This window comes from Dendrobates tinctorius, unplaced genomic scaffold, assembly GCF_039654945.1.
Source record: "Dendrobates tinctorius isolate UK_male_01 unplaced genomic scaffold, ASM3965494v1 ptg000074l, whole genome shotgun sequence".
Classification (NCBI taxonomy): Eukaryota; Metazoa; Chordata; class Amphibia; order Anura; family Dendrobatidae; genus Dendrobates; species Dendrobates tinctorius.
The window spans coordinates 18040076-18068071 of NW_027361742.1; the positions used below are offsets into that span (position 1 = coordinate 18040076).

The 27996-nt window shown below is 41.7% G+C and overlaps 1 protein-coding gene across 2 annotated transcripts in view; it reads right to left on the reverse strand.

The window, feature by feature from the left end:
* Positions 1-345: 345 nt before the first annotated feature.
* CUNH1orf21 (chromosome unknown C1orf21 homolog) overlaps positions 346-27996 on the reverse strand; it is a 194998-nt gene continuing 167347 nt past the window's right edge. For both annotated transcript variants that reach the window (XM_073582905.1, XM_073582906.1), the window contains exons 4-6: positions 20754-20830; positions 20282-20342; positions 346-886 (exon numbers count right to left, since the gene is read on the reverse strand). In XM_073582905.1, the coding sequence (XP_073439006.1) occupies positions 848-886; positions 20282-20342; positions 20754-20830 (177 nt within the window). In that variant the 3' untranslated portion in view covers positions 346-847. The remainder of the gene's footprint in view (positions 887-20281; positions 20343-20753; positions 20831-27996) is intronic.

Sequence of the window (27996 nt, forward strand, 5' to 3'; positions counted from 1 at the left end):
ATCATTGGTAAAACAGGGGGAAAGGTTCAGTATAAAATCTGAAAATTAACAACGGTAATCCTGCATGGGAATACAGTATTTTACATTGTTATATCACATTTTATTATTTAGGTTTTCATTTTTTGCTTCAACTAGGGAGGAAGCCTAAGTTTAGGACATCAAGTCTCTAGGTCAGGACTTTGATAGTTGAGTATGGTGAAGAGGACAGTATGTGTGGAGATCCCCGGTCAGTCGGGCTGTCACCATTTTATGCAAAACTGCATCTAAATGACGGTGATTTATAAATATGCAACATTCAAGAACAAGTCTGTTCAGTACTCAACAAAAATGAAAATGCACAACAAACATAATACACAAATGTTTATTTTAGTAAAATAAAAATATTTATATATATAAAAAATGGGGAAAATATTTAAATGGATATGGACACTTATGTGCAACGTAGTCACCAAATTTTAATTGGAGAAGAGAGAACAGGCAGGTAACCCCCAAACTGCTACCATGTGTGGAAAAGCCTCCCTTCTGCTGCCTCTCAAGCAGTGCAGTGCCCTCTTACTGTTTACAGGGCGAAAAGCGTCAAAATAACAATCTGGAAGGATACGAATCTCCTGCTACAGTATGTCAGCTTTTTTCAGATGTCAAGTAGCCTTGTTTATGAGAAATAAAAGTGTTTGCTAGTTACAGAATTGTAGTCTTCATCATTAGAACGATAGGTCAATAGTTCAAGGTGAATTGCATTCTTCTGCCATATGATTTAGATCTCCTTGCCATAGGTTGTTTGGTAGAAAATATCCAGTGGATTGTACATCATAAAAGATATTTACACACGTTCCGCTGGAGACGAAGTTCATGTAATGTCCTCCTCTTCTGAGCAATAATCACGACCCTTGAAATCAACAACAAAAAGTTTACAAACATGTTACTATAAGATACAATTGCCATTTACCATATTTATCTTCCCTCTAGCAGATGGAAATTAAACTACATACTGTGTATTCTATTATGTCCTGAATTTTCTAAGACTGATTTGTGCTCCAAATCCTATTTACATACCATCATATTGTGTTGCATTATAGATCAAGACTTAAACAAGAATTAAGGAGGTTTTTACACTCTTCAAAAAGATGTAACAAACCTCAAGATTGCACCTTTTTGTTTTTGCACAGTGGTTATATATATATATATATATATATATATATATACACACATACATACACACACACACACACACACACACACTGGGGAAAATAAGTATCTGGTACACTGCCGATTTTGCAAGTTTTCCCACCTACAAAGAATGTAATGTTTATCGCAGGTACATATCACCTATGAGCTACAAAATCTAAGCATAAAAATTACAAAATCACTTTGTATGATTTTTATATAAATAAATAAAACATAATTTAATATTTAGTACAGGAACCTTTGCTTGCAATTGTAGAAATCGCTTCCTGTAGTTCTTAACCAAGTTTGCACACACTGCAGCAGGATACATGATCCTCCATACAGATCTTCTCCAGATCTTTCAGGTTTTGGGGCTGTCACTGGGCAACATTGAGTTTTAGCTCCCTCCAAAGATTTTCTATTGGGGTCAGGGCTGGAGACTACCTCGGCCACTCCAGGACCTTTAAATGCTTCTTACTGAGCCACTCCTTAGTTGCCCTGGCTGTGTGTTTCGGGTCATTGTCATGCTGGAAGACCCAGCCATGACCCATCTTTAATGCTCTTACTGATAGCCGAAATCTTGCAATACATGACCCTATCCATCCTCCCTTCAATGTGGTGCAGTCGTGCTTTTCCCTTTGCAGAAAGGCATCCCCAAAGTATGATGCTTCCTCCACCATGCTTCATGGTAAGGACGATGTTCTTGGGGTTGTACTCATCCTTCTTCCATCTCTAACCACGGCTAGTAGAATTGGTATAAAAAAGTTCTATCACATGCCTCCCATGCCTTCTATCGATCATCCAGATGGTCATTGGCGAACATGAAATGGGCCTGGACGTGTGCTAGCATGAGCAGGGGGGACCTTGTGTGTCCCACAGAGTTTTAATCCATGACAGAGTAGTAACATTTGAGACTGCGGTTCCTACTCTCTTTTGATCATTGACCAGTTCCTCCCTTGTAGTTCTTGTCTGATTTCTGACATTTCTCAGAAGCATCCTTACCCCACAGGGAAAAATATTGCATAGAGCCCCAGACAGAGGAAAAGTGACAGTAATCTTGTGTTTCGTCCATTTTCTAATAATTGTGCCAACAGTTGTTGCCTTCTCGCCAAGCTGTTTTCCTATTGCCCTGTAGACCATCCTAGCCTTGTGCAGGTCTACAATGTTGTCCCTTGCAATCCTTAGACAGCTCTTTGGCCTTGGCCATGGTGGAGAGGTTGGAGAGTGATTGAGTGTGTGGACAGGTGTCATTTATACAGATAATGAGTTCAAACAGGTGCAATTAATACAGGTAATGAGCGCTGAGAAGGAGGGCTTATTAACGAAAAACTAACAGGTTTGTGAGAGCCAGAATTCTTGCTGGTTGGTAGGTGATCAAATACAGTGGGGCAAAAAAGTATTTAGTCAGTCAGCAATAGTGCAAGTTCCACCACTTAAAAAGATGAGAGGCGTCTGTAATTTACATCATAGGTAGACCTCAACTATGGGAGACAAACTGAGAAAAAAAAATCCAGAAAATCACATTGTCTGTTTTTTTTTCATTTTATTTGCATATTATGGTGGAAAATAAGTATTTGGTCAGAAACAAGCAATCAAGATTTCTGGCTCTCACAGACCTGTAACTTCTTCTTTAAGAGTCTCCTCTTTCCTCCACTCATTACCTGTAGTAATGGCACCTGTTTAAACTTGTTATCAGTATAAAAAGACACCTGTGCACACCCTCAAACAGTCTGACTCCAAACTCCACTATGGTGAAGACCAAAGAGCTGTCAAAGGACACCAGAAACAAAATTGTAGCCCTGCACCAGGCTGGGAAGACTGAATCTGCAATAGCCAACCAGCTTGGAGTGAAGAAATCAACTGTGGGAGCAATAATTAGAAAATGGAAGACATACAAGACCACTGATAATCTACCTCGATCTGGTGCTCCACTCAAAATCCCACCCCGTGGGGTCAGAATGATCACAAGAACGGTGAGCAAAAATCCCAGAACCACGCGGGGGGACCTAGTGAATGAACTGCAGAGAGCTGGGACCAATGTAACAAGGCCTACCATAAGTAACACACTACGCCACCATGGACTCAAATCCTGCAGTGCCAGACCTGTCCCACTGCTTAAGCCTGTACATGTCCGGGCCCGTCTGAAGTTTGCTAGAGAGCATTTGGATGATCCAGAGGAGTTTTGGAAGAATGTCCTATGGTCTGATGAAACCAAGCTGCAACTGTTTGGTAGAAACACAACTTGTCGTGTTTGGAGGAAAAAGAATACTGAGTTGCATCCATCAAACACCATACCTACTGTAAAGCATGGTGGTGGAAACATCATGCTTTGGGGCTGTTTCTCTGCAAAGGGGCCAGGACGACTGATCCGGGTACATGAAAGAATGAATGGGGCCATGTATCGCGAGATTTTGAGTGCAAACCTCCTTCCATCAGCAAGGGCATTGAATATGAAACGTGACTGGGTCTTTCAACATGACAATGATCCAAAGCACACCGCCAGGGCAACGAAGGAGTGGCTTCGTAAGAAGCATTTCAAGGTCCTGGAGTGGCCTAGCCAGTCTCCAGATCTCAACCCTATAGAAAACCTTTGGAGGGAGTTGAAAGTCCGTGTTGCCAAGCGAAAAGCCAAAAACATCACTGCTCTAGAGGAGATCTGCATGGAGGAATGGGCCAACGTACCAACAACAGTGTGTGGCAACCTTGTGAAGACTTACAGAAAACGTTTGACCTCTGTCATTGCCAACAAAGGATATATCACAAAGTATTGAGATGAAATTTTGTTTCTGACCAAATACTTATTTTCCACCATAATATGCAAATAAAATGAAAAAAAAACAGACAATGTGATTTTCTGGATTTTTTTTTCTCAGTTTGTCTCCCATAGTTGAGGTCTACCTATGATGTAAATTACAGACACCTCTCATCTTTTTAAGTGGTGGAACTTGCACTATTGCTGACTGACTAAATACTTTTTTGCCCCACTGTACTTATTTTATTATTATTATTATTTATTATAGCACCATTTATTCCATGGTGCTTTACATGTGAGGAGGGGTATACATAATACATACAAGTACAGTAATCTTAAACAATACAAGTCATGACTGGTACAGGATGAGAGAGGACCCTGCCCACAAGGGCTCACAATCTACAACGGGATGGATGAGGATACAGTAGGCGAGGGTAGAGCTGGTCGTGCAGCGGTTTGGTGGATTGGTGGTTACTGCAAGTTGTAGGCTTGTCGGAAGAGGTAGGCCTTCAAGTTCTTTTTGAAGGTTTCCATGGTAGGCAAGAGTCTGATATGTTGTGGTAGAGAGTTCCAGAGTAGGGGGATGCGTGGGAGAAATCTTGTATGCGATTGTGGGAAGAGGAGATAAGAGGGGAGTACAGAAGGAGATCTTGCAGGTAATTACCGGGTGACTAGGTCACAGATGTACGGAGGACTCAGGTTGTGGATCGCTTTGTATGTCATGGTTAGGGTTTTGAACTGGAGTCTTTGGGTAATGGAGAGCCAGTGCAGGGATTGACAGAGGGGAGAGGCCGGGAACAGCGGGGGAACAGGTGGATTAGTCGGGCAGCAGAGTTAAGAATAGAATGGAGGGGTGCGAGAGTGTTAGAGGTGAGGCCACAGGGCAGGAGGTTGCAGTAGTCAAGGCGGGAGATGATGAGGGCATGGACTAGGGTTTTTGCAGATTCTTGGTTGAGGAATGTATGGATGAGTGAAATATTTTTGAGTTGAAGTCGGCAGGAAGTGGAAAGGGCTTGGATATGTGGTTTGAAAGAGAGATCAGTGTCAAGGATAACCCCAAGGCAGCGAGCTTGTGGGACTGGAGAGAGTGGGCAGCCGTTTACTTTAATGGATAGGTCTGTTGGGGGGGTCACGTGAGATGGGCGAAAGATGATTAATTCTGTTTTGTCCATATTAAGTTTTAGAAATCTAGTGGAGAAGGATGAAATAGCAGACAGACATTGAGGGATTCTGTTTAGAAGGGAGGTGATATCTGGTCCAGATATGTAGATTTGTGTGTCATCAGCATAGAGATGATACTGAAAGCCATGAGATTCTATGAGCTGTCTGAGACCGAAGGTGTAAATGGAGGGGCCCTAGGACTGAACCTTGCGGGTCTCCAATGGATAGGGGGCACGGTGAGGAGGTGGTGTGTGAATGGGAGACGCTGAATGTCCGGTCTGCTAGGTATGACGCAATCCAAGATAGGGCCAAGTCTGTGATACCAAGAGATGAGAGGGTCTGTAGTAATAGGGAATGGTCCACTGTGTCAAAGGCAGAGGACAGGTCCAGGAGGAGGAGGACAGAGTAGTGTCGCTTGGCCTTGGCAGCTAGTAGGTCATTGGTGACCTTAGTTAGGGCAGTTTCAGTGGAGTGGAGTGACCGGAAGCCAGATTGCAAGTGGTCAAGGAGGGAGCAAGAAGAGAGGTTGGAGGATAGTTCAAGATGGACGTGTTGTTCCAGTAGTTTTGAGTCATAGGGGAGAAGTGATATAGGGCGATAGCTAGATACAGAGGATGGGTCAAGAGAGGGCTTTTTTGAGGATAGGTGTGATTGAGGCATGTTTAAAGCTTGAGGGGAAAACACCAGTTGTTAGTGATAGGTTGAAGAGATGGGTTAGGGTTGGGATGAAGACTGCGGTGAGGTTTGGGATGAAGTGGGATGGGATTGGGTCAAGTGCACAGGTAGTGAGATGTGATCTTGAGGGTAGAGTTGAGAGTCGATTTTCTGTAATGGTAGAGAAGTTGGTTTTGGGGGAGGAGGGCAAAAGCAACTTTAAACCCATTCCGAAACCCCTACCCTTTCTTCCCTTGACATTTATGAATGTATCTGCTACTTGTAAAGTCATGTTATTACACTACTGTTATTTTGTAAACTACATTGTAATATGATGATGAACAATATTATTACTGTTAATTTTATGTAAAATTTTAATAAAGTTGTTTGAAAATGGGGGAGGAGGGCAGGGCAGGTAGGAGGAAGGGCACTGGGGGTTGTTGACCAAAACTGTCTCTGATGTTATCAATCTTCTCCTTTTATGCAATAAAATGCAATTTCATTATTAAAAATAATATAATGTGATGTTCTAGTTTTTATTTTTAGATTCTGTCTCTCATTGTTGAAGTTTACCTATGATAGAAATTACAGATCTCTCCATTTTTGTAGGTGGGAAAACTTATAAAATCAGCAGCGTATCAAATACTTATTTTCCCCATTGTGTGTGTTTGTACTGACACTGATGCACCCTGAGCCTGCAGGACATCTTGAGATCCTTTGGTCCTTGATTGCAGCTGCTTATCCACCATCCAGACTATCCTGCATTGCAACATTTCATCAATTTTTCTCTGTCATCCACATCCAGTAAGATTACCCACAGTACCATGGGTTGTAAACCTTTTGATTATGTTGTGCGCTGTGGAGAAAGGAACATCAAGATCTCTGGAGTTGCATTTGTAACCTTGAGATTGTTGATATTTTTTCAACAGTGTTGTTTCTCAGGTCCGCAGTTTTCCTCTCTTCTTTCAGTTTTCTATTCTTACAGTGGCACACACAGACATACAATGCAACGACTGAGTCAACTTATCTGATTTCAGGTGTGATTTTTATATTGCTCACACCTGTTACTTGCCACATGTGTGTTTGAATGAGCATCACATGCGTGAAACAAAGTTAATTACCCACAATTTTGGAAAGGTGCCAACAATTTTGTCTGGCCCATTTTCTGGGTTTTATGTGAAATTATGTCCAATTTGCCTTTTTTCCCAGTTTTTTTTGTGTTGCTGTAATACACACAAAGGAAATTAACGTGTATAACAAAACGTGTGTAATTGCAAACATTTTCTGGGAGAAATATTTCATTTTCTGGAACAAATTCATGCATGCCAACATTTCAGCCATGACTGATTATTTATAAACATGCATACACCCACACAGAACTGAAAAATGCTGCACAGTAAGAATGCGTCCAAGAATACTAGCATTAATAGTATAGTTTTTTATCAGTAAACAAAATGGAAAATGAATGAGCTTAAGAAATCTGTAAATCAAATCAATGTTTTGAGTGCCCACCATTTGTCTTCAAACAGCCTCAAAGTACCAAGATACAGTTGTGGCCAAAAGTATTGACACCTCTGCAATTCTGTCAGATAATACTCAGTTTCTTCCTGAAAATGATTGTAAATACAAATTCTTTGTTATTATTATCTTCATTTAATTTGTCTTAAATGAAAAAACACAAAAAGAATTGTTCTAAAGCCAAATTGGATATAATTCCACACCAAACATAAAAAAGAGGGTGGACAAAAGTATTGGCACTGTTCGAAAAATCATGTGATGCTTCTCTAATTTGTGTAATTAACAGCACCTGTAACTTACCTGTGGCACCTAACAGGTGTTGGCAATAACTAAATCACACTTGCAGCCAGTTGACAAGGATTAAAGTTGACTCAACCTCTGTCCTGTGTCCTTGTGTGCACCACATTGAGCATGGAGAAAAGAAAGAAGACCAAAGAACTGTCTGAGGACTTGAGAAACCAAATTGTGAGGAAGCATGACCAATCTCAAGGCTACAAGTCCATCTCCAAAGACCTGAATGTTCCTGTGTCTACCATGCGCAGTGTCATCAAGAAGTTTAAAGCCCATGGCACTGTGGCTAACCTCCCTAGATGTGGATGGAAAAGAAAAATTGACAAGAGATGTCAACGCAAGATTGTGCGGATGTTGGATAAAGAACCTCGACTAACATCCAAACAAGTTCAAGCTGCCCTGCAGTCCGAGGGTACAACAGTGTCAACCCGTACTATCCGTCGGCGTCTGAATGAAAAGGGACTGTATGGTAGGAGACCCAGGAAGACCCCACTTCTTACCCCGAGACATAAAAAAGCCAGGCTGGAGTTTGCCAAAACTTACCTGAAAAAGCCTAAAACGTTTTGGAAGAATGTTCTCTGGTCAGATGAGACAAAAGTAGAGCTTTTTGGGCAAAGGCATCAACATAGAGTTTACAGGAGAAAAAAAGAGGCATTCAAAGAAAAAAACACGGTCCCTACAGTCAAACATGGCGGAGGTTCCCTGATGTTTTGGGGTTGCTTTGCTGCCTCTGGCACTGGACTGCTTGACCGTGTGCATGGCATTATGAAGTCTGAAGACTACCAATAAATTTTGCAGCATTATGTAGGGCCCAGTGTGAGACAGCTGGGTCTCCCTCAGAGGTCATGGGTCTTCCAGCAGGACAATGACCCGAAACACACTTCAAAAAGCACTAGAAAATGGTTTGAGAGAAAGCACTGGAGACTTCTAAGGTGTCCAGCAATGAGTCCAGACCTGAATTCCATAGAACACCTGTGGAGAGATCTAAAAATGGCAGTTTGGAGAAGGCACCCTTCAAATATCAGGGACCTGGAGCAGTTTGCCAAAGAAGAATGATCTAAAATTCCAGCAGAGCATTGTAAGAAACTCATTGATGGTTACCGGAAGTGGTTGGTCGCAGTTATTTTGGCTAAAGGTTGTGCAACCAAGTATTAGGCTGAGGGTGCCAATACTTTTGTCTGGCTCATTTTTGGAGTTTTGTGTGAAATGATCAATGTTTTGCTTTTTGCTTCATTCTCTTTTGTGCTTTTTCATTTAAGACAAATTAAATGAAGATAATAATACCAAAGAATGTTTTTGCAATCATTTTCAGGAAGAAACTGAGTATTATCTGACAGAATTGCAGGGGTGTCAATACTTTTAGCCACAACTGTACACTTGCACACAGACTTTGAAAGAATTCAGCAAATATGTTGTTTCATATCATCACTTCCAGGACTCCTTGCTCTTTTTACCCTGAATATAGTTCATAATGCCATTGTATGATTGGGATCATTGCTCTGCTGTCAAATAAATTTGGAGTCAACCAGCTCCCTAATAATGCGGCATGATGGATAAATATCTTTTTGATTTTCTCAGCAATTATGACACCATTATGTCAACCAAATTCCCAACTCAATTTGCTGAAATGCACCCCCAATCCTGCAAGGAACTTCCATCATGATTTACTGTTGCTCGCAGACAATCTCATTGTACCACTCTCCATCCTTTCGGCCTTCTGTTACATTATTTACAATGAAATACTTCCAATCAGCCCAGAGCACCTGCTGACTGCATTTTTCTTTATGCACCTCAGTTTTTATGCTTTTGTGCATAGATGGGCCCCTTGGCCTTATTTCCATGTTAAAGGTGTGGTTTTTGGCAGCAATCCTTCCATGAAGACCAATTCTGGCCAGACTTCTCTGAGCAATAGGTGGGTCTCACTTGTTACTGCCACTGAGTTGATTGCATTGCTTGGTCATTTTTGGATTTCCAAGTCAAGTAAGCATTATCTGTCTTTCGTTTGCTGTACTAAGTTTCCTTCACCAACCTATGCATCTATGGTCCACAACCTCTCAAGGCTGAGAACTACAGACACTTATCCATCATACACTATCATTAGGGAGGCATTTGGTTGACTCTAAATGTATTTTGCAGCAGAACCAAAGCCCTAAACATACAGCCAATGTCATTAGGAAATATATTCAGGGTAAAGAAGATCAACATCCTGGATTTAATGATGTGACCCCAACATATCATCACACAAGTCTACAGCTACAGAAGATCTTTGGTTAGTTCTCCAAGACTTTTAAAAGAACCGCCTTTCCATGTTCCTTAAAGACTGTGCAAGTGTATGTAGGAAAAATTGATGTTTTAGAGGCAAACGGTTGTAACACAAGGTATTGATTTGTATTTTGTTGATTAATAAATACAAATTTAACACTTCTATTTTTGAAAGCATTCTTATTTTGCAACATTTTTTCCACACCTGTCTAAAACTTTCACACAATACTGTGAGTACATATATATTAGACAGACTTGAGAAATAAATGAGAACAATTTAACCCCTTTCTGTCATGTGACGTACTATCCCGTCCATGTGCCGTGGGACTTAATTCCCAGGGACGGGATAGTACGTCACAGTGATCTGCGGCGCCCACATGGTGAGCACTGCTGATCGCGGCCGGGTGTCAGCTGATTGTCACAGCTTACACCCGGCACAATGTGTCAGGGGCAGTCACGGACCGCCCCCGACACGTTAACCCCTTGCACACCGCGATCAAACACGATCGCGGTGTACCGGAGGTTAAAGAGAAGCATCAGCAGGGAGGGGGCTCCCTCCGTGCTTCCCTGAGCCCCCCACAGCAGCGCAATGTGCAGCGCTGCTGCGGGGGGCTCCATCCCTGCAGGTCCCCGAATCCAAGATGGTGACGGGGACCTTCAGGGGCCTGCAGGGAGCTGGCTTCCTCATGCCTGCAAAGTGCAGGCAAGGAGGAAGCCTTGTACAGAGCCTGTGACAGATCACTGATCTGTCACAGTGATCTGTGATGTGACAGATCAGTGATCTGTCACAGGACAGTGATGTCCCACCTGGGACAATGTAATAAAGTAAAAAAAAAGTGTAAAAATAATTTTAAAAAAATCGCTAAATAAATTAAAAAGAAAAAAAATATTCCCAAATAAATTCATTTTTTGGAAATAATAAAAAAAAAAACAATAAAAGTACACATATTTGGTATTGCCGTGTCCGTAATGACCCGCCCTATAAAACTGTCTCATTAGTTAACCCCTTTAGCGAACCCCTTAAAAAATAAAAAACGAAGCAAAAAATAATGATTTATTATCATACCGCCGAACAAAAAGTGCAATAACGTGCGATCAAAAAGACGCATATAAATATGCATGGTACCGCTGAAAACGTCATCTTGTCCCGCAAAAAACGAGCTGCCATACAGCATCATCAGTCAAAAAATAAAAAAGTTATAGCTCGCAGAATAAAGCGATGCAAAAATAATTATTTTTTATATAAAATTGTTTTCATTGCATAAAAGCGCCAAAACATAAAAAAAGACCTAAATGAGGTATCACTGTAACCGTACTGACCCGAAGAATAAAACCGCTTTATCAATTTTACCGCATGCAGAACGGTGTAAATGCACCCCCCCAAAAGAAATTCATGAAAAGCTGGTTTTTGTTCATTCTGCGTCCCAAAAATCGGAATAAAAAGCGATCAAAAGATGCCCGAACATGAAACCAATAAAAGCGTCAACTCGTCCCGCAAAAAATAAGACCTCACATGACTCAGTGGGTCAAAATATGGAAAAATTATAGCTCTCAATATGTGGTGATGCAAAAGCGATTTTTACAATAAAAAGCGTCTTTTAGCGTGTGACAGCTGCCAAATATAAAAAACCTCCATAAATAGTAAATCAAACCTCCCGTTATCACCCCCTTAGTTAGGGAAAAATAATAAAATAAAAAAAAAGTATTTATTTCCATTTTCCCATTAGGGCTAGGGCTAGGGTTAGGGTTGAGATTAGGGTTAGGGGTGTGTTGGGGTTAGGGTTGGAGTTAGAATTGGGGGTTTCCACGGACTCAGTGGGTCAAAATATGGAAAAATTATAGCTCTCAAAATGTGGTGATGCAAAAGCTATTTTTACAATAAAAAGCGTCTTTTAGCATGTGACAGCTGCCAAACATAAAAACCAGCAAAAAATAGTAAATCAAACCCCCCTTTATCACTCCCTTGGTTGGGGAAAAATAATAAAATTAAAAAAATTTATTTATTTCCATTTTCCCATTAGGGTTAGGGCTAGGGTTAGGGCTGAGATTAGGGTTAGGGGGTGTGTTGTGGTTAGGGTTGGAGTTAGAATTGGGGGGTTTCCACTGTTTGGGCACATCTGGTGCTCTCCAAACACAGCATGGCGTCTGATCTCAATTCCACCCAATTCTGCGTTGAAAAAGTCAAATGGTGCTCCTTCCCTTCCAAGCTCTGCCATGCGCCCAAACAGTGTTTTACCCCCACAAATGGGGTATCCGCCTACTCAGGACAAATTGCAAAACAACTTTTGGGGTTTAATTTCTCCTATAACCCTTAGGAAAATAAAAAATTGGGGGCAAAAATATCATTTTTGTGGAAAAAAATGATTTTTTTATTTTCATGCTCGGGCGTTATAAACTTCTGTGAAGCACTTGGGGGTTCAATATGCTCACCACACATCTAGATAAGTTCTGTGGGGAGGTCTAGTTTCCAAAATGGGGTCACTTGTGGGGAGTTTCAATAGTTTAGGTACATCAGAGGCTCTCCAAACGCACATGACACCCGCAGAACATTCCATCAAAGTCTGCATTCGAAAACGTCACTACTTCCCTTCCGAGCCCCGATGTGTGCCCATACAGTAGTTTTCTCCCACATATGAGGTAACAGCGTACTCAGGACAAATTGGACAACAACTTTTGGGGTCCAATTTCTCCTGATACCCTTGGGAAAATAAAAAAAAGGGGACTAAATGATCATGTTTGTGGAAAAAATACGATTTTTTTATTTTCATTTCCGGGCATTATAAACTTCTGTGAAGCCCTTGGGGGTTCAAAGTGCTCACCACACATCTAGATAAGTTCCTTTCGGGGTCTAGTCTCCAAAATGGTGTCATTTATGGGGGGTTTCCATTGTTTAGGTACATCAGGGGCTCTCCAAAGGCAACATGACACCCGCAGAGCATTCCATCAAAGTCTGCATTCCAAAACGTCACTACTTCCCTTCCGAGCCCCGACGTGTGCCCATACAGTAGTTTTCTCCCACATATGAGGTAACAGCGTACTCAGGACAAATTGGACAACAACTTTTGGGGTCCAATTTCTCCTGGTAATGTTATGAGCGGTGGAACGCACTAAATAAAATTAAAATAAATGCGTTCACCGCTCGGGGTCCACCGTGCGGTAGATGGGGTAACCGCTGCTAAAAGAGACAGGGCACTCAGGCGGTAATGTGCACAGGGTTTTAGCTGCACTCCGTGCACTAAATCAGACTCTGTTATATGCACAGAGCTGCCAACAAAAACATAAATACTGCTGAGTCTGTATAGGGTCACAGACTTCAGCGATGTGGACACGGTATTAAAGGTCACAGAAATAGCCTTAAACACCAGGACTATCCCCTATAGACCTACCGTAAAAAATAAGGTACGAGGTGTCGCAACTGCGAACACCCGGGAGGCTGCAACCGCAGCGCGGCGTGAACAGAGCCGCAAGCAAGGCGCTGCAATGACGCTGACGCAATGCAGGACGCTTAGCTGCTGCAAATGGTATTGCTGGAGCTCGCTGGCACTAGCACGGCTACTGGCGGCTGCCCAATCACTCACACAATCGTAATATCAGAGGGAAGGGGTTTCATAATAAGTCATTCACCAGTCCAAGCATCCAATACCAAACACACAGCAGCAAGCATGAGAAATGCTAGCGCATGGCGGAACAGCCATGCGCATTTTTTATAGTGACCGGGACCTTCCGGAAATCTCCAGAGCCCTGAGCTGAACCAGTGGAATCAGGAGCAGGACCTGAGCACCTGACTCCTGAACTCCAATGGGAGCTCATTCCAGGAGCATGCTCAGAAGCTGGCTGAAAGGACTTAGCCTCTGGAGACAAATGTGAGGATCTGGATCTCTGCATAAGTATGGCAGGACACAGATTCCTAACAGGTAAGCTTGGGAAAATAAAAAAAACGGGGACTAAAAGATCATGATTGTTGAAAAAACGCGATTTTTTTTATTTTCACGCCCGGCCGTTATAAACTTCTGTGAAGCACTGAGGGGTTCAAAGTGCTCACCACACATCTAGATAAGTTCCTTAGGGGGTCTAGTTTCCAAAATGGGACCACTTGTGGGGGGTTTCCACTGTATAGGTACATCAGGGGCTCTCCAAAAGCAACATGACACCCGCAGACCATTCCATCAAAGTCTGCATTCCAAAACGTCACTACTTCCCTTCCGAGCCTCGACGTGTGCCCATACAGTAGTTTTCTCCCACATATGGGGCATCAGCGTAGTCAGGACAAATTGGGCAACAACTTTTGGGGTCCAATTTCTCCTGTTACCCTTGGGAAAATAAAAAAATTGGAGACTAAAAGATCATGTTTGTGGAAAAAATACGATTTTTTTGTTTTCACGCCCGGGCATTATAAACTTCTGTGAAGCACTGGGGGGGTTCAAAGTGCTCACCACACATCTAGTCAAGTTCCTTGGGGGGTCTAGTTTCCAAAATGGTGTAATTTGTGGGGGGTTTTCACTGTATTGGCGCTGCTTCCCTTCCGAGCTCTGCCATGCGCCCACATAGTGGTTTACCCCCACATGTGGGGTATCAGCGTACTCAGGACAAATTGCACAATCACTTTTAGAGTCCTGTTACCCATGGAAAAATAAGAATTGAGGGAGAAAAGATCATTTTTGTGGAAAAAATATGATTTTTTAATTGTATGGCTGTACGTTATAAACTTCTGTGAAGCCCTTGGGGATTCAAAGTTCTCACCACACATCTAGATAAGTTCCTTGGGGGGACTAGTTTCCAAAATGGTGTCATTTGTGGGGGGTTTCCACTGTTTTGGTACATCAGGGGCTTTCCAAACGCGACATGGTGTCCGATCTCAATTCCAGCCAAAAACGTCAAATGGCGCTGCTTCCCTTCCGAGCTCTGCCATGCGCCCAAATAGTCGTTTACACCCACATATAGGGTATCAGCGTACTCAGGAAAAATTGCACAATAACTTTTAGGGTCCTGTTACCCTTGGGAAAATAAAAATTGGGGGTGAAAAGATCATTTTTGTGGAAAAAATATGATTTTTTAATTGTGCCGCTGTACGTTATAAACTTCTGTGAAGCCCTCGTTGGTTCAAAGTTCTCACCACATATCTATATAAGTTCCTTGGGGGGGTCTAATTTCCAAAATTAGGTCACTTGTGGGGGGTTTCCACTGTTTAGGTACATCAGGGGCTCTCCAAACGTGACATGGCATCCGATCTGAATTCTAGCCATTTTTGCATTGAAAAAGTCAAACGGCGCTCCTTCCCTTCTGAGCTCTGCCATGCGCCGAAACAGTGGTTCCCCCCCACATATCAGGTATCAGCGCACTCAGGACAAACTGCACAATAACTTTTGCAGTCCAATTTCTCCTGTTACCCTTGGTAACATAAAAAAAATTGAACCTGAAGTATTTTTTTTGTGAAAAAAAGTTAAATGTTCATTTTTTTTTTAAATATTCAAAAAATTCCTGTGAAGCACCTGAAGGGTTAATAAACTTTTTGAATGTGGTTTTGAGCACCTTAAGGGGTGCAGTTTTTAGAATGGTGTCACTTTTGGGTATTTTCTATCATATAGACCCATCAAAGTGGCTTGAAATGTGATGTGGTCTGTAAAAATAAAATGGTGTTGCAAAAATGAGAAATCGCTGGTCAACTTTTAACCCTTATAACTTCCTAAGAAAAACAAATTTGGGTTCAAAAATTGTGATGATGTAAAGTAATCATGTGGGAAATGTTACTTATTAAGTTTTTTGTGTGCCGTATCTCTGTGATTTAAGGACATAAAAATTCAAAGTTGGAAAATTGCGAAATTTTCAAAATTTTTGCCAAATTTCCATTTTTTTCACAAATAAACGCAAGTTATATGAATGAAATTTTGCCAATATCATGAAGTACAATATGTCACGAGAAAACAATGTCAGAATAACCAGGATCCATGGAAGCGTTCCAGAGTTATTACCTCATAAAGGGTCAGTGGTCAGAATTGTAAAAATTGGCCCGGTCATGAACGTGCAAACCACCCTTGGGGGTTAAGGGGTTAAACAGTAAAAAAAGGATAATGGACCAATGCAAAAGTTTGGGCATCCTTGGAGATTTGTTTGCTCAGATAACTTTGACCAAAGTTAGGGTTATGGCTTGTTCAATATCATCTTTAGGAAAGGCCAGGTGATGCAAATTTCCCAGCTTTATAAAAACCCAGCCTCCTCTAACCTTGCCAAAAAACAGCAGCCATGGGATCTTCTAAGCTGCTGCCTAGCACTCTGAAAATGATCTGAGCATCGTTGAAAATCTGTGGCTAGACCTCAAAATAGCAGTGCATGCGAGACAACCCAGGAATCTCACAGAACTGGTAGAATTTTGCATCCCTCAAAGAAGAATCGAAAGGCTCTTGACTGGTCTCCTCGTTTACTCTGTCAGCTGTATTGTGCTTAGCAAGGCAGTACCTATTTATTGTATCCTATAGTCAGCAATTTCTTTACAGACCATCACACAGGGGTTGTTTAGTTCGTCTTCATGTTTTAGGGCTTTACATCCATATTCCAATCAGTGAGTGCTAATGTCTAATATCTCTTAAAAAAAGAAATTAAAAACAAATAATTATTAGGTGTAACCACACTTGGGTATGTGCACACTAAATCTTTTTGCTGAGTTTTTGGAATGGAGGATTTGGAGAGTTTTCACTTAGTTTCTGCTCCAAAAATTCCTCAACAACTCAGTATGAACATACCATACCTTCAAAATTACACTGTCTTCTAGCCTAGCACAAAGTCAAGAATTAATATAGGATTACAGTCAGGTGAGAGCCCTGATCTCAACATCATTGAGTCTGGGATTATACAGTGGGGAAAAAAGTATTTAGTCAGCCACCTATTGTGCAAGTTCTCTCACTTAAAAAGATGAGAGAGGCCTGTAATTGACATCATAGGTAGACCACCACAATGAGAGTCAAAATGAGAAAACAAATCCAGAAAATCACCTTGTCTGATTTGGCAAGATTTATTTTGCAAATTATGGTGGAAAATAAGTATTTGGTCAAAATAAAACATGCAAGATTTCTGGCTCTCACAGACCTGTAACTTCTTCTTTAAGAGGCTCCTCTGTCCTCAACTCATTACCTGTAGTAACGCCACCTGTTTGAACTTGTTATCAGTATAAAAGACACTTGTCCACAACTTCAGTCACACTCCAAACTCAACTATGGTGAAGACCAAAGAGCTGTTGAAGGACACCAGAAACAAAGTTGTAGCCCTGCACCAGGCTGGGAAGACTGCAGCTGCAACAGGCAAGCAGATTACTGTGATGAAATCAACTGTGGGAGCAATAATAAGAAAATGGAAGACATACAAGACCACTGATAATCTCCCACGAACTGGGACTCCACGCAAGATCTCACCCCGTGGGGTCAAAATGATCACAATAACGGTGAGCAAAAATCCCAGAACCACACGGGGGATCTAGTGAATAACCTGCAAAGAGCTGGGACCACCGTAACAAAGGCTACCATCAGCAACACACTACACTGCCAGGGACTCAGATCCTGCAGTGCCAGATGTGTCCCCCTGCTTAAGCCAGTATATGTCCGGGCCCATCTGAAGTTTGCTAGAGAGCATTTGGATTATCCAGAAGAGTATTGGGAGAATGTCATATGGTCTGATGAAAACAAAGTAGAAGTGTTTGGTAGAAACAAAACTCGTCGTGTTTGGAGGAGACAGAATGCTGAGATGCATTTAAATAACCTACTTTAAATCACCTACTGTGAAGCATGGGAATGGAAACATCATGCTATGGGGCTGTTTCTCTGCAAAAGGACCAGGACGACTGATCCATGTACATAAAAGAATAATTGGTGCCATGTATCGTGAGATTTTGAGTGTAAACCTCTTTCCATAAGAAAGGGCATTGAAGATGAAACGTGGATGGGTCTTTCAGCATGATGATGATCTTAAGCACACCGCCAGGGCAATGAAGGAGTGGCTTCGTAAGAAGCATTTGAAGGTCCTGGAGTGGCCTAGCCAGTCTCCAGATCTCAACCCCATAGAACATCTTTGGAGGGATTTGAAAGTCCGTGATGTCCAGCGACAGGCCCAAACATCGCTGCTCTAGAAGAGATCTGCATGGAGGAATGGGCCAACATACCACAAACAGTGTGTGCCAACCTTGTGAAGACTTACAGAAAATGTCTGCACTCTGTCATTGCCAACAAAGGATATATAGCAAAATATTGAGATGAACTTTTGTTAATGATCAGATACTTATTTTCCACCATAAATTTGCAAAATAAATCTTACCAAATCAGACAAGATGATTTTCTGGATTTGTTTTCTCATTTTGATTCTCATAGTTGTGGTCTACCTATGATGTCAATCACAGGCCTCTCTTATCTTTTTAAGTGGGAGAACTTGCACAATTGGTGGCTGACTAAATGCTTTTTTCCCACACTGTATGAAGGGACAGGCGGATTTGTGAAGACTACATCCACAGAAGATTTGCGGTTATTTCTCCAAGATGTTTGGAACAACCTCCCTACCGAGATCCCTCATTTTGTGGTTCAATAAAGTATTGTCACACTGTTTTTCCCTCACCCTGTGTTGTCTAGGAAGTATTACACCCATAGGGCATGGATGAGCGGGCGTTCGGTGGGATGTGCCCTGGTCCATGCGGTTTTGGCTAGTGGACCAGGGCACTTACTGACCCCTGTGTCTCCATACCCCCCTATCCTCCTTCCTCTCATACCCTTTGAGAAAGCCACCAGGCGAAACATAAGTTGGAGATGTATATATTTGTAGTGATATTCTTATGGTGATGTCTGTATATGATCAGCTATTTTTTAATCCATGTTGACTTACTCTTGAATATACATTTATATATGGACTTCACTCATAATATTGATTCTGTCATATGATACAGGGAGAATGCCATTTGTCCACTACACCCACTTGCTATACATTTATTTGTGATCTTCCTGTGTAGGAGTGTACCCCCTCTATAATGTAGTTTATCCTATTTGTCACAGACAGTTTTATTCTTATTGTTGAATATTTTTGGTGTCTAGTCACATTTCTTGGTAGCTTTTACAATTGTTTAGTGAATATTCACACATGATATGTGTATCAAATGAGTTATTTTTCTAGCGTTTATTTAGATGTCTATTTTGTTTATTCTCTTTGCATTGTAATCAATGTGCCTTTTCACGTTGTTTTTTGTGCGGACCATTTGTCTGTAAAAAATAAAAAACAGACATTTCTTACTTTGTTCCATGCTGAGAATCAAGCTTGTCAATGCAAGTCAATGGCCCAATGAAAAAACAAAATGCCTTGTGCTGCTTGTATTTTACTATTTAAAGGGGAAGTCCAGTACTTTTATATTGATAGGTCATCAATATCAGGTTGGTGGGCATGCGACACCGAGCATTTCTGCCAATCAGCTGTTCCCGGTGCTGGCCGGATGTGATCATTTATGGAGTGGAACAGCATAGCTCCATCAACTGTATGGTGACCTATCCTTAGGCCAAGCCATCAATATAACAGCACTGGACATCACCTTTAATGTGTAGGAAAAGCGAATATGTTCTACTTCACATAAGTAAAACTGATGCTAAAAGAGTAGTAAAAATAAAAACCTGAGACACGGCCCAAAAATGGGTCTAGCACCCTGAAAACAACAGATCAATTTTTCATACATGAAAGAAAAATAGGATGTGTGTATCTGGCCAAAGAGCAAAAAAGAATTACATTTGTGAAGACAAGATTTATGGGGCAAATGTATATATATTTTTTTTTACATAGTGTGAAGTGAATAATAACTACACAAAGCACAGGTGGGTATCCAGAACATTTCTCTATAGAGTAGTGATACAGACAAGGCGTGCACTCTGTGGATATGAGGTAGGTGCAAGCTGAACCTAGAACTTAGTCCAGACAGTCATCCAGTGAAGAGAAAACAGCTGCACTCTGGGAAATTTTGATTTTCAATGCAAAAATTTTTTTTTATTATTGAAGACACCACAGGGGAATAGTGCGTTGAGGTAACGTTTCGACTCTATGTCGGGTCTTTTTCAAACCTCACTTAAAGCACAAGAGAAAAAGAAGCATTCACGGCAGTATGAATGTGCAGGAGGGGCTAAAGTGCCATATGTAGAAGTCCGGTCTGGCAGGAACCAGGCAGAGGTCCTAAGATGAGCTGGAAGCATGGGGCAGCTAGCGATGTCTGTGGTGTCTTCAATAATAAAAAAAATTTTTTGCATTGAAAATCAAAATTTCCCAGAGTTCAGCTGTTTTCACTTCACTGCATTTCTCTATAGACACCGCCTGTAGGTCATTGTACTATATCTCATCAATAATTACTATTGGCTGCATTTTATCCATCTTTCACATATGGTACAAGGCAGCATACTTTACAAAGCACCATTTTCCTCTCAATACTAAAATTGCGCTGTTCAGTATTAGATCATTTTATTTGCTTAAATTTACCTTTTCGATTTTTTCATCCAACATTCTGAAAAATTCCTGCTGACTTTCAGAGATGTGTATGCTGAAAAAAACAAAACACTTAATTTTATTATTTCAATTAATTCTAATTATCTAACCAATAATTTATTCAAACTCAATTATTTAACGTTAATTGAAGCAAGTAAGAAGATTTGGCATGGCAACGTTATATGTAAGGTAAAAAAATCTGTGAGTCTGTGCTTGGTGTGTTCCCCATTCAATAAAATCAAGCACAGAGTGGCACAACTTCTGGAGACAAGCGGTAAGGTCATATTAACATCTGCTGAAACCATCATAGAGCTAACGAGGAAAATAAATATAAATTTGAAATATATATACAGTACATATGAATTGCTTTGGAAAATCCCATTCACAGAACGGTACATGAGCCCTAAAAGTGGGCAACATGGAAAAAGCTCCAAACCCCCTGTATGTAACGTAATTCCTTTCTTACTTTATTCGATGTTGGTTCCCTGGTGCTGGAGCTTCAGGGTTATTTCTAGATTTAACGGTATGAGCGGCACTTTTCTCCTGCAATACAACAAACACAGGTTGTACTCATAGATGTATAGCAATTTGTACACTAATGTGTATACATTATCATGTAATAAGTATTACTGGCTCACAGTCATGTACAAAAAGGTAGAAACCAAATTCACAAATAATTTCAAGTCTAAAATGATTGTTTCACACAAACAATTGGGTCAAACAAAAATAATGAAATAAAAACACATGAAAAATGGGAATGATGAATATTAAATTGTAGAAAGCAATGTTAATTAGAAATCATGCTCTAATCCGCAATCACTGTAGCTCATTGCCATGATCTGCCCTCTGGCCCTCGCTGCCTTTTGAACTCCACAATTAGTTTACTAGGATTTGTGGCAATTAAACAGAAATATTTTGGCTGCAGTTGATGCATTGTTATTAATACTGATGGTATTTCTATAGTCTTTCCATTTTCTGTCAACAAAAATAGAAAAGGAAAGGTAGGAGAGCACCACTCCCCAATCATCAAAAATGAATCATTTCTCTGATCACATGACAAAGGGGCTTTAGTGCCTTGAAAAGTGTTTCCGAGACCAAATTCTTCATCTTCTGACCATTGGATTATTCATTCCTGTTGAGGTATGTGCACACTAAGTACCGTATTTGTTTCAGAAAATGGTTCCCTTGGCAGGAAAAATGCTGTATAGAAAGCATGCGTTTTTCTGCATGCGCATTTTATGTTTGTTTTTTTTCCACTCATTAGTATTGGTGAAAAATGCTGTAAAAATGCTCAAAGAATTGACATGCTGCAAATGTGAAACTGCGTCAAATCTGAAAGGAAAAACTAAGCAACGTGTGCTGGAGACGTCAGGAATCTCATTCACTTTGCTGGCACTAGGAAATGATTTAGTGTTTGTGAAAAAAGCGGACAGAATAAATGCGACAAAAACGCAGCAAATGTTGATGTCCTAATATCAGTGATAACCCGAGGATTTCTCTACTGATCAATCTAATATACAAAGCTCAAAGTGGGTATGTATGTATGTATGTGTGTATGTCCGGGATTGGCATCCGCACCGTCGCAGCTACAGCCACAAAATTTGGCTCAGTCACACGTCTGGACCCCGAGAGCGTCATAGGCTATGTTGTGAGGCAAAATTTTAACCCTGCGCGTTCCAATTCACCAAACAATTTTGCTCCTATCTACATAATGGGGAAAAAGTGAAAGGAAAAGTGTTGGAGGCAAATTGACAGCTGCTAGATGTGAAAAAGGGGGACTTAAAGAATGAGAGCGATGGTGCCAAAGAGTATATACCGTACAGTTGCTAAGGTGGGGAACTGACATTGGATACTCACCACACACGGGGATATGAACACACACACAAAATGCGCCACACACTACCACGTGCTTCAACACATATACCACCTTCAGCACACATTTCACCACATTGTATGAAAAAGAACAAAAGGAATGGCACTCACCGTTCTGAAGAAGTGAATTTATTTTCAGATAAAAAGCATAGGCTCGGGAGAGATGTGTGAACTGTGGACAACGGGCGTTGAAGCGCAGTTGGCGTGTAAGGGCCGTTGTCCACAGTTCACACATCTCTCCCGAGCCTATGCTTTTTATCTGAAAATAAATTCACTTCTTCAGAACGGTGAGTGCCATCCCTCTTGTTCTTTTTCATACAACGTAGCTATGCATGTTTTTCTTTGGATTGAGCACCCGTTCTGTGGGTAGCTGGCGTGCAGCTCAGGTGTGTGAGTTTGCACCGCACTATAGTGCACATCAAAGTGGAAGCAGTGGTGCCGAATTTTCTTCTTGGACACATTTCACCACGCATACACCAACCTCGCCACATAAAAGTCGAAACACAAAAGTCGCCACTCAAAACTCACCACGCTGTCCTAGAGCTGTATAAAAGATGAGAAATGAGCTGTGATTGGTTGCTATCAGCAACAGTTTTCTTTGTAGACAGTTGTGGTAACTGAAGCCTATTATTCTTATCATTATTACCGTGCCAACACAGACCACCCTCTGACACAGACTGCAGGGGGAGCCCAGTATCAAACAGGATAGGATTAGATACACAGCTCAGCAGTCAGTATCACACAGGATAGGAATAGATACACGGCTCAGCAGACAGTATCACACAGGATAGGATTAGATACACAGCTCAGCACACAGTATCACACAGAATAGGATTAGATACACGGCTCAGCAGTCAGTATCACACAGGATAGGATTAGATGCACGGTTTTTATGTGCAATACAATCATAATTTGTTATAACTAACCACAGTTGGTTACTATGCCCAGGCAACACCGGGCTCTTCAGCTAGTAATGAATAAAGACCCAGCTAAGGAGCTATATATATATATATATATATATATATATATATATATATATATATAAATAACTGCACCTTAAACTGTACTGGACAGTGAACTAGAAGGGCTTATGTCCCCAACATTTCATTTTTTTATGGGACAAATATGTATTAAAGTATCATTTTCGCAAATGTTTTTGTGCAAAACTCCAATAATATCCAATAATATCTTTTTTAGCATTTGCTAGCTTAGCACACAACACAGCGTGTGCAATTACAACATAGCTGTATGTCTTCAGATTTTGCTCCTGTTTTTTTCTTTTCTTATTCTGGTCTAAAAGCGGAAGCAAAGTCATCTGACGTGGCTTCTATGTGTGTTTTCTACAAGTTTTGCAATTCCCACAATAAATATAACCTGTTCAATATAGCTCTGTACACATGCACACCCACAATTTGATGAAATACAAATTCGCCCATAGTTTATAAATTCTGCTTAATATCCATGTATCATTACCACAGTGCCATCTTGTGCGAGAAGAGAGAAACTGACAGTTACATTCAGAGAAAACCCTCCACATAGTCCAAATAGACGTAATGAGGAAGCAGGGGCGGACATATCATTGGTCAAGAGGTAAAGGGGCCACAGCCACCCCCAAAGCAGGAAGAATTGTGTATTATGATGAGATATTGGACTGCAAAGGGCATAATATACTATATCTCTATTAAAACTTAAAAACAGCCATATTCTGATGTGTAAGAGGGTTAGGGGGCTTTCACATTGCATTTTGGTACCTGTTCAGTGGCCCTGTCTGAGTTTGAGTCTGAACCCCCCATAAAATAGGATTCTGATGTATTGCCGCACGAGGCCATAGATTTTAATATTGCCAACAAAGCAAACGTGCGCTCTAATGTGCATCATTTTCGGGCATCTACACCTACTGAAAGCGAGAGACGCCATCTACTATGTATGAGTGTCCACCACCAGAGGTGCAATTATGCGCAGCAGAGAGCACGTTTGCTCTGTCTGCAATATTATAAACTATGGCCCCTTCATGCATACATCAGAATCCTGGTTTACTGGGGGCTCAGACGTGCAAGACTGTGCTGATGCCATGTTAATGTTCTCTATAATGTTATATGCTCTACTATGTGTTCAAACATATATTGCATCAGCCATGTGACAAACCCAGGGTAGTGCCACAAGCTTCATGTTAGAGAATGCTTGCATGAATGCATTTTTGTTGGAGAAATGCCCCAATCTAACTTCTGCCCTCTCAATGTAATCTTCCCTCTCCATGTAATCTGCCCTCTGCCTGTAATCTACCCTCTCCATGTAATCTGCCCTCTCCCTGTAATCTGTCCTCTCCCTGTAATCTACCCTCTCCCTGTAATCTCCTCTCTCCCTGTAATCTACCTTCTCCCTGTAATCTGCCATCTTCCTGTAATCTGCCCTCTCCCTGTAATCTGTCCTCTCCCTGTAATCTGTCCTCTCCCTGTAATCTCTCCTCTCCCTGTAATCTACCCTCTCCCTGTAATCTGTCCTCTCCCTGTAATCTGTCGTCTCCCTGTAATCTGTCTTCTCACTGTAATCTACCCTCTCCCAGTAATCTGCCCTCTCCCTGTAATCTCCTGTCTCCTTGTAATCTACCCTCTCCCTGTAATCTGCTGTCTTCCTGTAATCTGCCCTCTCCCTGTTATCTGCCCTCTCCCTGTTATCTGCCATCTTCCTGTAATCTGCCCTCTCCCTGTAATCTGTCTTCTCCCTGCAATCTGTCCTCTCCCTGTAATCTGTCCTCTCCCTGTAATCTCCTCTCTCCCTGTAATCTGTCCTCTCCCTGTAATCTGCCCTCTCCCTGTAATCTGTCCTCTCACTGTAATCTACCCTCTCCCTGTAATCTGCCCTCTCCCGGTAATCTGCCCCCTCCCGGTAATCTGTTGACGTGATGTCACAGGAAGCTGCAGAAGTGATGGCAGGAGCGGTCCATGATCCTATGAGCCAGCAGAGCTCGACGCCGGTCATAACAGTCAGGTAGTTAGCAATTACCTCCTGTAAACTCTTAGGATCATAAGAAGAAATTTGAGTAGCTCTGGAAAACCCCTTTAAACTTGAAAATAACCCTTTAATGATTTCAGGTGTAGTTTATCCATTCCATGGTCAGCAGTCTGACTGGCTTCTCTTTCGTTCCTCCCACTTATTCTTGGTGTGTTTTAGATGGTTTCCCTATTTAAGTCACATTTTTAACATTGAAACTATACCATGATTAAGGACACTGCCATGTCTGAAACGCGTTGGTTGAATTCTTGACACCGCCTGTTATGATTGGGTCACCGAGGAGGAGAGCAAGCCCAAGCTAAGCCACAGAAAACCAGAGAGGTTGGTAACTAAGCGGATTGCAGACCCCTGATCCTATCCACACAACTAGCAGTAGCCGTGGAGCGTGCTTACGATGATCCTAGATGCCTCAGCACAGCCGGAGAGCTAACTAAGCCTAAAGCAAGAAAGGGGAAATCTAAACTGCCCCAGAGCAGACCTCAAAGGAATAGATAGCCCCCCAACCATATATTGTTGGTGAGACAAGATGAAAACACAAACGCAGGTAGGAAAATAGACTGAGCAAACAATGGGGCCCACACTGACTAGACAGGACAGGAAAGGAAAGACACTGTCTGCAATCATGCAAGAAACCTTGCAAAAAGGTCCAACACGTCTGATGCAAAAATACTGAAGTCGCATGACTTCGCCCACTATATCAGCACTCTGGTATATTCTGAAAGCAGAGCAAAAAGAGGCCAATTTAATAAGGGAGAAAAACAAACTGGCACAAGCAGTAACATATGGATGGTGATTCAGCACAGCCCCAGCCGGAGCTGGCTGACCCACACTAAACTGAAATAGACAAAACCAGATCAAATGTGAACAGAATAGAAAAAGAACACTTAGCTGAGCATGCAGGGACTGAGCTGGAAGCTAAGACCTCAGGAGGCAGGAAAAAATCACCGGCAGGGAGAGAGGGAGTCAGCTGTCTTAAATCCAGTCAGAAACCCCAGATCTCCAATCGTCATCATCATTATCAGGTGGCAAGCCTCTGTTAATCAGATCAGCTCCATTTCCTCTAGTAACCACCAGAGGGAGCCCAGAAAGAGAACTTGCAACCCCTCCGTCAACCTGACCAGCTCCTCCACCTTCAGCAGTAACCAGAGGTAGGCCAGAAAGCGAATTCACAACAGCCGCCCTTGAAATGTACCTGGAACTTTCTAAGCTCTTACGATAAAACAGTAAAGTTTTAATCTGATACGGCTGGAGACATTAGTTTGCTTTGTGCTTAGTCCATTCCCTGTCAGCTACTCCATTCCCTGTCAGCTTCTCTCTCCAAAGTGTGCTGTGCTTGGGTGGGACAGGGCATGGCAATGCCCTCCTGACAGATTCATCCTTATTTACAGCAACCCCTAGTTGGATTAACATTTCTGGAGAAAGCGAACAGCAGCTGTGAAACAAGTCAAATTAAATAAGAGGCACACGTCTCCTAAAGTATTAGGAGCATCTTACTCCAACGCTGCCGTCTTTATGACTTCCAAACAAAACACCACTCAATGGATTGAGACCAAAGTGGTATAGCGCAAGGGAGAGGATGAAAAAGAGCATCTTCACCTCCATTTTCAGCATCACAGATATTATAATTTCTCCATTTTATCTTGTCATCACTGACTTAAGTTGTGTTAGTTGCTGAAATAACGTGACGAAGTGTGTCCTCGGAAACCCACCCAGCATCGCACAGCAAATATTGGCTTATAAATACAACTTGTCTTGATGCTCATCCTGATGTGACAGAGGCGCTGGAGCTACTGTCATCGCTCCGCCTGTAGAAAGGCTTCTCAAACACCGCACTTATCTCAGACACATTGTGCAAATGCCACGTAACCCAGACATAAATGTCAGCGCTCGTGCCGGTCACAGTGTGGGGCACACATGCCGTCCATCCTTATTTTCTGACCAATGCTACTGGATCTAACACATCTTCACCCAGTATGGAGCTTTCTTGGCCTCAAAGTCTAATTCTTGACAGGCTTTGAAGAATCAGTAAAGGGCAAGGCTGAGATCTCCGAACATCCTAAGTAGCATGTACAAATACATCACCTGACCCCACGCCCCTGGCAAAATGAATCTGTACATACTTTTTCCATAAATCAATAAAGTATCTACAAATAAACTTTGTAATATATCTTATTAAAGAAAAATGCCTCAGACTCCAGAGAAACAGAGGGGATGAGGATGGTTTGAGGTAGAGTCGCTATCAAAACGAACAACATTAGAAATGGAGTATGTGGAGGCAGAAAACTGCGAGAACCCCACAGACATAATGCATGAATAAAGGACAAAGACCCCTGAGCACCTAAGCACATGTACAAACTTCACCTATATAGAAGTTAGTATTCCATTATGGCAACTTAAATCCCAGCTGTCACTGTACTATGCTGCCAGGAATTACCCATATGCAAGCAATGTGTCCAATGTATTCCTTCAGGATTCCTGGCAGCCAAACAGCACATTAATTATCCTGCCATTTTTGCAGTAGAATGTTGGTGCGCCATACCTGGCAGATAATGGCTGTGACACACAGACATGACCTGCTTCTAACAGGCACAGGTGGAGCAGAGCTCCGCGCACAACTATGAACTTGTTATATGTCACGGTCTATCTCTGACATCATCATTAACAGCGTGCTGGCGTATTATTCTATGTGTCCGTCAGCACTGATGGGTTGCTATGACAAGCGGTGGTCTGTTGAAGACATTCGTGCCTGTCATCAGGGCGGTCCATTGAAACAAGGCCTATAGTTGGGCTTCAAAGAGACCATTAGTTTTGCTATATGTATCAAT